The sequence below is a fragment of the Cyphomyrmex costatus genome, unplaced genomic scaffold, assembly GCF_001594065.2.
Source record: "Cyphomyrmex costatus isolate MS0001 unplaced genomic scaffold, Ccosl1.0 scaffold164, whole genome shotgun sequence".
NCBI classification, from domain to species: Eukaryota; Metazoa; Arthropoda; class Insecta; order Hymenoptera; family Formicidae; genus Cyphomyrmex; species Cyphomyrmex costatus.
The window spans coordinates 299,960-311,900 of NW_017275653.1; the positions used below are offsets into that span (position 1 = coordinate 299,960).

At 33.3% G+C, this 11,941-nt stretch overlaps 1 protein-coding gene across 1 annotated transcript in view; it reads right to left on the minus strand.

Annotated features, from left to right (window-relative positions):
- The window catches only part of LOC108771631 (protein Skeletor, isoforms B/C-like), a 46,381-nt gene extending 37,895 nt beyond the window's left edge, over positions 1-8,486 (minus strand). The window contains exons 1-2 of the mRNA XM_018536972.1: positions 8,444-8,486; positions 7,805-7,990 (exon numbers count right to left, since the gene is read on the minus strand). Coding sequence (XP_018392474.1) covers positions 7,805-7,871 — 67 coding nt within the window. The 5' untranslated portion in view covers positions 7,872-7,990; positions 8,444-8,486. The remainder of the gene's footprint in view (positions 1-7,804; positions 7,991-8,443) is intronic.
- Between the last annotated feature and the right edge of the window lie 3,455 nt (positions 8,487-11,941).

Here is an 11,941-nt window from a genome sequence, read left to right on the forward strand (position 1 = left end):
AGATATGAGAAGTACTCAGCTAATTATATTTTCTTAGAAAAGGAGGTAATAAAATTCAAAGAAAAACTAACAAAATGTTAAAACTAATATAAAAATAAATATTATTTTTCAATAAAATCGGTTTTTAATCCATTTTTTGTTAAATACAAAATGTTTACATCAATTTGTGGGAGTACTTTATACTTGTGGTCAAGGCTGTAAACCTTTTAATTAAGTTATCTTATAAAAAAAAAATTCTTCAACATAACGTATACCTGAAATCCGCATTAACAAAAAAATTATGCAGATATTTCGAAACTTAAAATATCCATTAAAGTTCGTACAAAGCGAAGCAATGATAAAGAATTAAAGTAGATAAATGAGGATACAATCGTAAGGCAATGAAATCTGCTTCTCCAAACCGCTTGACCTTCGTCCAATTTCGAACAAGATCAACGTATACGAGTCAAATATCACGGAATCATTTAATATAAACGGCCGATGAATGTCTTCGTAATTACGGAAATTCGGCATGAATGAAGGTACTGTGATGAAATCGAGGATCGCAAATTTCGCGATTTGCTCGAGATTCGAATCGGATCAAAGAACGACGCCGCGATTTCCATAATGCGGTTGTTCACAGGTGGAAATTACGACAGATTGTGGCGATTAATGGTAGAAAAGGACGAGTAAAGACAGCTTCCTCTTTCTTCTTTTTTCCCCCCCTCTCTTTCTCCTTCTCTATCAAATCGGCCATTTACATCGATTAAGCTTGAGCCGCAGAATTTGGGGATGGTCGATGCCGTATGCTCATCGCTTCCTACGTCCATATAAATGCCACACTGGGAATCGCACATCTGGCAATCGAGCAACAAGTACACGCATTAAATGTATCTCGCTTACCGACTCCAATTACATAGAGTGCACCCTGCTGTACATGTGGGATACCGTACTGTAACTTTTGCAATTTTTATATCGATAAATTCGAGTTGAAATACTGAAACCGCCATTTCTCGATTTTAAAATGGAGACAAATAATATTTCATATTAGAATATCATTTCCTTGCTACAAAGTGACGCCATTTAAGAAATTGAATTTAATTAAAAAAAGGAGAAAAACTATTTTTCAACTTGACTGAAAATTATTGATTAATCAAATAATATCATAAAAAGAAGAATCTTAACATGATTAAATATTATTTTCATTGTACAACTTTTGAAAAGTTACTCTTAAAGAATGTCACACCCTTTATGGCAATTTAAATGATTTTTTAAGAAGTTTAATTAATAAGTCCACTTTTATATATAATAAGTGATAAGATAATGTTTGCTTAATTCATTTATGGTAATAATTCGAAATCGTATTTCCCAAACTGAATTATTTTTAAAGCGATATATGTATTAATAACATATTCTTCTAAATTCTTATTTAGTAAAAATCTACTAAAATCTTATATACAAAATATCTAAATAAATTTATTTAACTATCAAATATGATATATATAAAGTGTTCCCCAATTATTGGAATACCTTGTATATTGTTATCGATCAATCTCAAGTTGAGTAATAATAAATAAATTTCTATAATTCTAAAATAAAATTTATACGTGTAGATAGATTTAATACGTAAAATTTGATTTCACTAATTTTTTATCACTTTCATTCTTTATGTTATTAATTAGAATTTATCGATAGCTCTTCGTATAGTTATAACATGAAATTATTTACAACGACAAGTAATAGATGGTAACATTTTCTTTAAAAAATTTCTCGTTATGAAGAAACGATACAGATTTTAATGATAAATTAAATCAGAAGCATGTGAGAAAAGATGACGCATTGCTCAAATTCCACAGGTACTTGTAGCAATTGTAAATTCTTTCTATTAGTGCCAAGGTGCGTGGTGAACGCAAGGTTGAAATCATAAAACGTAACCACTCTATATAAAAATAGAAAGTGAATGATTAAGCAACTATATTATTTTAGGCTTCGTGAATGTTCTGTCGTTCTTCTCCGAAGAAACATAATTGTATCTTAATTGTTGTGCGTTTAATGCACAAATAATTATAGTATTATATAATAAAAGTAATATATAAGTGCGTGTATGTGTGTAATAATCTATCTAAAACTCTTTTGTAAAATATGTAATTGTCAAATGGCATAGTTACATACCTACAAATAGCTCTTATCAAGTGCAGAGGTTTACAATTTTATAGACTCTATAATTTTCCCATTACGAAATTACTAAAGAATGACGCATTGACTATTTCGTTACTTGTCATGAAATGGAAAATATGACAACAATATCTATTCTTATATTCCCCATATCATTCATTAAAGGCAAACTCTGCAGATATATTAGATTGAAAGATTAATTACTTGCTGTCGTTTATAACAATCAGAAAAGAAGTTTTTCTGCAGCAATAAATTAACGAAAACCTATATAGCGTATATTATAATATGTAATACATTATAAAAATGTCAAATAAATATGATATTACAAAAATGTCCAATTTCAATGTAACATAAAGAATAAAATGTTAATGCTGACAATTATAAATCCCAAATATCTAAAGTGAGCTATCAATAGCTGATCACAAGCGTTTCAAATGTTATATAACGTATTGCCTATGCAAATACACGATTTTCCGCGTAGCGTGCAATTTCCTTTACTCGTCGTATAAGCGCAGGGGGAAAGCAGAGGAACAGCAATGCCCCGAAAATCAATCGTTACACGTACGCCGAACGATAGTTTCTCTTAATGGATAGCAGCATATCACGACGCCTGTTCGTTCCCTTTATTCTCATTAGCCATCAAACACGGTTCGCTTCCATCGCGAAAAAGCGCAGACGATTACGACATGACGTTACACGACGTACACACAAACCCCTTAGGTATCCAACGCTCACACACGCTCATACAAGTATATGCACATCTATGAAGGTATCCCAGCGCTTGCGCAACCCGTGCCTTCACATGTACCATTACGTGCTTTACTACGAACGTTACTACGACGAGTACTACCACCGTAGCGTACCGTGAGGCTGAGCAAGCTGAACATTGTAAACTGTAGGCTGAAGCTCGATAATCCCACGGTACTGAAGAGTAATGGAGAAAACAAATGCTATGTTAATACAAAGGCTCATGATCGTATTCCTATCACACATTAATTTACGACAATCAAGCAAGTATTACGATATATTTGTCTGCGGACTTTTAAAGCCGCATCTTTAAACCGATTCAGTTAAAGATGGCATGCATTATTTTATGCGTGTTAATACGAAATAAAGATTGCATGTTCAAACCAAAATACGAGAAAAGTCCTCCATTATTATTGTTGCTAAACTGTTCTCGTGTATTTTAAAGATTTGGTATAAACAAATTTATAATAGATGAAATGAGAGATAAAATAAAATAATTAAATTTTATACAAAGTTTAAATTATAAACACCTAAATTAAAAGCTTTCGTTTGTTGAAGTGCTATTTTTTGAGAGATGAATGGACTTCTATAGTATATGTCCACCACATACACTGAAAGAAAAAAAACGGTTGCAATTTAACTATAATTTAACTATAATTATAGTCCTCTTTTGCCATATATATATTTTTGATGGAACTATAAATGTAACTATTACCTATTATTAACATAACAGCAATAATAATTATACAAATAAAGCTTCTAACAATAATAATTCTATAGTTACAGTTTTCTCTCAGTGTATTCTATATAATGTTTCAAAACAATCAAGAAAAAGACGATTTAAGTGTAAATAAAAATCGACAGATAGTAATGATAACGATGACTCTTTTATGGCACGTCCTGTACATTCTCTCTACAGAAAAACAAGCAAACATGAGCCGATGTGTCGAGCGATGAACGGTCGATCTCTCGTGAAATATTGTCGGTGCCACGATTCGCAATATCCGAGCCGTCGACGGAGATTCGGGACGACGCGGCTCGCAGCGATCCGCGCCCGGGGGGGGGTTCGCAGCTTACGGGTAGGTACACTGCGCTTCGAGATGCGTCACGCACCAACAAGTACCCCCGCATAATCTGTAAGGGCGCGGAACGAACGCGATCGAGACTGGCTCGCTGACCCGGAAATAATCCCAGGAAAAGAAGATAGAGATAGGACAAATAGAGATACTCTTCTTTCTTTCCCCCTCGTGTTTGATAGCGCACGAGTACCTGGGGGATGCGGGGGGAGGAGCGGTATACTCGTGGTATTATGCCCCGCCAGCAACATATGCTGGCGTATGTGTATACCCGAGAGACCTCGCGGGTTATCCTGGACGAGAACGGACCGGACCACCGCGCGCCAACGGAGGTCGGGTATTGTCCGATTCGAGATTCGTCGAGAGCGATCGAACGGCTCTGACCGGGGTTTATTGGAGGCTACACGCGCTCATCTCGCCGATACTCGCGCGTCGGTGTTCGTTGTGTACATCAATTCGATCGTTTGGAATCTACCGTAGTGCTCTGAAGTGGGCGTCGTTGTGATCGTCAGCGAGAATTTTTATCATAGAGTATTCTTGCCCTCTCGGCTCGGTCAGTTCCGTACGCGAGTGCTGTAGAAAATTCTCCTTGAGAATGTATTACACGGTTCTTTTAACAAAATGACAAAATTACGGATTTTTCTATGTTGTATTTGTGTAAAAGTATAATATAAAAAGTTTAACGGTGACTTAAGAGTCTCGATAAAAAATTATGAATAGTATGTCTACATAAAGATTAAAGAATCAAAAAACATAGGATTATGTGAAATCTTATTTCATCCCAAGGAACAGACCAAGTCAAGACAAAGTCGAAATGATTTTATTTTGATGCTTAAAATCAATAAATAATCAAATTTTATAACCAAAAATCATCATTTTGACTCTGTCCTAACTTGATGTGTTCCTTAAGATGTTTTACTTTGATACTGTTTGCTCGTCATAATTCATGGCTATAAACATTTTCAAATTTAAGCGCTAAAGAGATTTAATATATAACTTATTTTTTGTTTAACAGGAAATAGATTACCGGTATTACTTTGTATTAAGCAAAGTAAGGTAAGACAAATCGAATTCCCGGTGAGGAATGGTACGATAACGCTGACTTATTCGCGCTTTTGTGTTCGCTGTAAAATCGCTGAAATGGGTTATCCGACGATTTTGGCGGAGCCCTTCGATTTACCGACGATGGCGAACTGGTTTGAAAGTGAGTTCGGTCGATGAGACCGACGTTTGAGAGGAAACGAGCGACGAGACGGAAAGCGACCCAGCATCGGCAGAAAGAGACAGGTGGAGAAAGAGAAAGATAGTGATGCCGAGTGAAAGTCCTGTAGCAAAAACCAGGCCAGGGCTTCGGGTATCTTGGCGCGAACACACTGTAGCCATTATGCAATTACGCGACGACGCATTTACCGCCGTCTTTTCGCGCATCGTATCGCTAAGATGCGACCGCGACCCCGTTTTTCCCTTTGCAATTTACGTCCTAAATTGCTAAAACTTTCCAAATTACTAACGCGGTCGCAATAAATGTTCGCACGATATCGCGATATTGTTTTTGTCGATTAACAATAACCTACCACTGCGACCAAATGCCGCGTGAAATAAAGCTGTTGACCTTATCTGATATCACCGGATTATCGTCTTTCTTTCCTTTTTACAACGTAACGTTCTTCCAATCCACGATACTTTCGGAGATATCAAACTGATCTTTCACGGTAACGTTTTTAAATAAAACAGTCCAATATGTATATAATAAGCACTTATAGATTTAAAAATCAATTATTTTAAATCGCATGTAAAATTCCAATGTTAATATTACAGAAACAAAAATACACAAAATGCAGGAAATCTTAAAGAATATTTGGCGTTCTTTCAAATCGCGAGAGAATAAGAGTGCACTGAAAGAATTTATTGCATACCGTCCTTCTCGTGCTGACGGTAGCAGATAAATCAAGGTTGTAAATTGCTTACAATTATAAGTTATATTAAATTTTAAGTCCTTGCTTCTCTTAGATTGTATCGCGCCAGACGTGCGTTTCGTGTATACAACATGTATAAATGTAACATTGATGCTGACTTTAGTCTGACCTTAGAAAGAAGGACGACAATATGAAAATACTCAAGTAACAAGCTGACATCATTATTTGTTAAAAAAAAAAACAAAAAAACGTCTAATATCGCGTCAAAATAGTGAGAAATATCAGCTGACTAATTTAAAACTGGATAACAACAATTCGTTCACATTTCATAGTATATAATCTTAAATCTCTATGCTATTTCTTTATATATGTTATGAATAGCTTGATCAGATAACGATTGTGAGGTAATACATCTGCGCAGAGAGAGAAAGTTAATGCGGATTGTACAGAAGGGATTTAGTGAAATTTACGTAATTACCAGGTATTTTTTGTTTTTTTTTTTTTTCGGGAGAGCGAGAGGCCAGTGCGAGTGTTCCATAAGGAAATTTCCTCGCATCCGCCTGTGCCACGAACGGAAGGCGACGTAATTTAAATCGCTATGTAATAACAAGACTTGAGATACGAACGTTACCGCAAAATAATGGGTGCGGCATAATAACAATAACTGTAGATAACTGCTTGCACTGCTTCTACAGCGCGATGCACCGCACGTGAATCCATTTTAAATTATTATATATAACTGTACAGCTCTTTCGAAGCACACGCCATAATGCCAGTCTATTATGAACTGAATAAATATATTAACTCTTACAATATGCGGAAAAATAACTGTTTGCGTATTCATATAATAGTATAATACAATATGTTATATACATTTCCATCTAAATGTTACAGTGTGTTTTGATATATTCTGACGCAATAATGCTAAACTGGATACACGAGCAAATAAAAATTCAGATTAATATCAGAAGTACAAATAAAATATGATAAACAGTTAGTCCATGATTTTATATATCCCTTAATTAATGATCAAGTAAAAAAACAAAATTTGAAAGAATATTTTATAAAAGTGTAATTAAAAATATATTTTATCTTAAGTCTTGTATTCTCAATAACAATATCAGGAAAAGAATTACAGAAACGTAGCATGAAAAATTACACAAATTTATATAAACAATTTTTTTAATTAAATTTTTTCAAAACTGTATTTCATATCAGAAAATCGATACCTGAAACATTATTTCAGAGAGCAAGCAAGAATTATATTATATGCGCCATTTTCTTCCTTGATCTAAGTTCTGTTTTTTATCGATAAAAGTGTACACTCTATGTACTTGAAGTAAATTAAATGCAACAAATGAATGCTTTTAATAGTCAAGTTGGATTTTAGGTGCTTAAACAATTCAATGTAAATTTTTATATATGCTACTAATATATATTTAAATTGTGCACAGAATTGAATTGAATGTATATTTGAAATTTGACAAAATGGTGAAAACAAGAAGAAAAGTAGTTCTGATGTAGACCAGACTGTTTTCAGAAACTCCATCATGCAGTGCATCCACACTGAGAAAAAAATAATTTATTTAACTAAATTGATTTAGTTTGTCTTTATTTCGTCCAATAAAGAATATATATGTACATTTTTTATCGACAAAAATAAAGAAGAATTAAATTAATTTAGTCAAATGAACAATATTTTCCTCGATACATGTATCATTTTGTTTAATGAACAAGGATAAAATGATACATGGGCGACCTTGGTGAAACTTCTGAACGCAGCCTAGTATGCAGTAATAAAAAGCAATAAAATCTTTGATTTTTCTAGACTAGCATGATGCCGCGTACTCCGTCACAAGTTCGACAATTGCATTGTACTCGTTGACCGTTATAATAATCGAAGGGACTTACCGAGGTGTAATGTGGCGAGAGAGAACAAAAGCAAACCGGAAATAACTCGCTGCGGCGTCGCGTCCATTTTTCGGTGGTTCCGGCCACTGCGGGTCGAGCCCTCTTCTTTTCCGTTACTGCTGCGGACGGCGGTGATGATGGCACATGTACACACACACGAACCACACGCGCGCACTTATATTCGATCTGCAATTCGAAAAGAACACCTCGAATGAGCCTCGCGTTGATCTTCCCCGCAGACAAATTTCATTAGTCACCACAGTGGCTTTTAATTTTTTTATACAACAAGAACTCTCTCTACAATACGTTGGCTAATTTAAATATTAAATTATTCTCAATAATTATGCGTGCAATGCGAACTGAAAGAAACCTCGGTTTGTTAATTAAAGGACTTTATCGCGACGTACTTAAACGTCGGGAAACAATCATGGGTCGACGATGAAAAAGACGTGATAGCGACAGAAACGATCTAAATCCTAAGAATGTAACATTGGGATAACTATTTTTATTTGTAATCTTAGACAACACGACAAGAATATTTGGAATAAAAAAAGATGCCGATACATCGACGAGATATTCGCAGCTCTTGATACGCGTCAAGTGATGTGAAGCGACTGTATTCAATAGCTCAATACGCACGAGGAGCGATCGACGACGGAATCGATGGTAACGATCTACTGGCTGAAAGCCGACTGAAGAGAAAATTCGACATCGATCGCGTGGCACACCTTTCTCGTGCGATCATGCGGCTCGCAACCCGTGTACGATCCGCTGTGTGTGTTACCTAAAGATCATATTTCTGCAATACAAAAGCTGTGATATTTTACAACACGGAAAGTTTCTTTTTACACGTAACGACCGATATATCTCGAAAAATTAAGTTACTATGTAATTTAAGAATTTATATTTATTTTGTTAAGCTCAATTTACGCTTGCCAATATACATGGGCTCTATCTCGATTTATTATATTAATTGCTGCAAATCAATTTTCTTTCCATCGTACACAGTAAGAATTGGGGCGATTTATGGGGGGACTACATACACAGTATATAAAATTCACACATAATTAAAATTCACACATAATTATAATAAATATTGTGATCCAGCTTTGACCGTTATTGGCTTGCTTCGTGCTTCCTTCTTATTGTTATTACAGTATACTTTATCAGACGGAACATTCTTGAAACATTCTGAGAATGTCTTTAGACATCTACAGGAACATCTTTTGGAGGTATGTACTTTAGACAGGACATTTGCGTTTTATACATCATGTTACGATTTCTCCTGACATTATTGTTATTATTCTCGGTGTACTAATTATCCCGCAGTGTGGAGTGTAATCACAAAAAGATCCAGAACTAATTAAAAGATAGGAAATATTTAAAATTATATTAGTTTATATATATATATATAAATAAAACATGTTTCAACACATAAATGAGATTCATATATTTGATGGGTCAAAATGGGTCTTGGTGCTCAAAATATTTTTTAGTTCAAACAAATTGCGATTATTTGTTAACCTTGAAACACAGTCTTAAACTGAAGCTGGAATATTTGTAATATATCACAAATTAATTGCCTCGGTAGTCTCTTCCGGCCGAGATAATATTTTTCTTAATAAGAATTAATTATTTACAGATTTTAATATGTCGTTCAACATTATTAAAATTGATCTAAGATGCGTAAAACGCATCAAAAATTCTTAAATTCTTAGTCAATTTAACTCATATAATATTACTGTAGTTTAGTAGTTTGCGTTTCAAGATCGAAAAATTGTTCAGCGCGCGGTTTAAAAGACTACATTCGTCGTAGTATATAAATTCACACGGCATTATACAAGCACCTAAAATCCAGCTAGATCATTAAAGGCTTTGTTTCTCATTGATTATGTTTCTCACATGTATGGTCAACTTAATTAGGATATTTAAGATTTAATATTACAAATTAAATTGTCAAATAATTTAATATTACTGGTGCTAATAAGCATCTTCAAAATAAAATAAAAGAACTATTGTGAACCAAATAAGATGATCCTTAATCGCTTTTGTGAACTGAAATATTAATAGAAACTCTATGGCACGTACAACCTTTTTCTTATTAAAATATTTATTAGGATGTCATTTTTAAAAGAAATATTTTTATTTTTTTTCAACGAGACTCGCGGGATGTGTTTAAAGTTTTTCTCTTCTTTCCTTTCAATATGAAAAGAAATGTGTAACGACGTATATATATAACACACATGAGAATCTAACTTCTATTCTGATTTTCAATTTGACAATCGAAATTTTAGTGTAAGCTTTTTTTTGTAAGCAGTTTACTTTCATGATAAAACAGCCGCATATAACAAAATTTATTCGGTATATTTATACGAGATCTACGAGAAGGACTCACCATATTTTTTCAAAAAAAGTCTTTTTGTATATCAGATCTGATATTCAAAATATAGTAACTTGTTTTTCTATACAACTTTTTAAATATCAGACATGATATACCTACAAAAAGTCTATAATGAATGACACAAAAGCACAAATTGGAAATGTTATTATGACGTTATCGAAATCTTGTCGACCAATGATATTAGTCTTCGAAGATATAATTTTATGAAGACTTATTTTTTCCGATAAATGTCCTATTAAATCTGACAGGCTGTGCTTGTATACAGATAGTATCACTGTTATTCATAAAATCGCATATACACGAGAGAAATCGGTCTATATTCATAAGGTATTTCGAAGTGCTTTGCAAGCATCCGCTGAAGTATATTTCCTAGCTAGGTACTATATACTGCAGCAAACAGGAATTTATGTGTTAGCGCATCTGGCAAACAAGAGCTCATGCTAACATGTTTGGAAAGTCTCATTACCTAAATTTACTTGCCTGGCACGGTATACGTTATACGCCAAAATTGTAGAAGAGAGAGAGAGAGAGAGAGAGAGTTAAGTGTAACGCAACGCAACGATTAAAATGTCATTCATGTCGTCAAAGAGCAATTTATTCACGCGCCGTCTTCAGTATCGTTCTGCGACATACAAGTTTATTGAACTTCGATAGAATAAGAGCAAAATGTAATTAGCAAAAACAATTTTATAGACTTCAATAAACTATTATACAAGTCCGGAGATCAAATTTTTCAGTAATAACAGAATTTTTAAGGAAATAATATAATGTGTGACGTTCGAATATTTCAAAAATGTAAAATAAAATAAGATTCGCGCGATTTTGTGAGTAAAAATCTATCTCGTATTTTACAACTTGGTATAAAAAATAGAAGATATATTATAAATTATACTTTCCTTTTCTGTAAACAATATTTTTTATCTTTATGCCACTAGATACTAACATCGAAACTTTATTCCAAATTTCGTCGTTGTTTAGATTGTCGGATTACCGTAAATATATCGCACCATAATAATTATACCAAATTTCAAGTTATATGTCCTTTTGAACATAATCTCTTTTTATCTCTTTTTATCTCTTTTTATTTCAAATGATTATGAATGAGTGTTATAGAAATACTATTACAAAAATAAAAAATCACATTCTTAAATACAGTAAATCTTTTTTCTTTAATATACCGATAATACGATAGAATCAATTCATTGACAAATTTTGGCTTGTTTTCAGCATGTCTCACATTAATCAAAATAAAATTATTTATCGTTGTTTGCTCCTTTATGATTACACATATAATTTTACATCGCAATAGAAAAGTTTAATAGATGTTCTCAAGTATCGCAAGTCTTCTCGTATAAATTTTTCACGTTAATCACTTGCTTTCTTTTCGATGCAAGACATTATATATTTTGTATGTACCAATTTGTCATCACTATACTCCAATTTTTTCTATTTAGTAAATATTTGCTCATATTCCGTTTACATTTTATCTTCTTATAAGTTCGTATTTTTTATTTATCACCAAAAATGGTTTCAAATGTTACTAACGTATATATATTTTGCCGGTTAAAAATTTTTTTTAATTACTGTAGTTATCAGAAATTACGCTAATTTGTAATTATGCGGTTTTTTTTTCATTATAAGTATAATTTTAATGTGCTTGGTAATTTGCATTTCTCACGAATTCACTCATTCACAGCTCAATATATGTATACGTATAATTATTACGCTGTCACTTT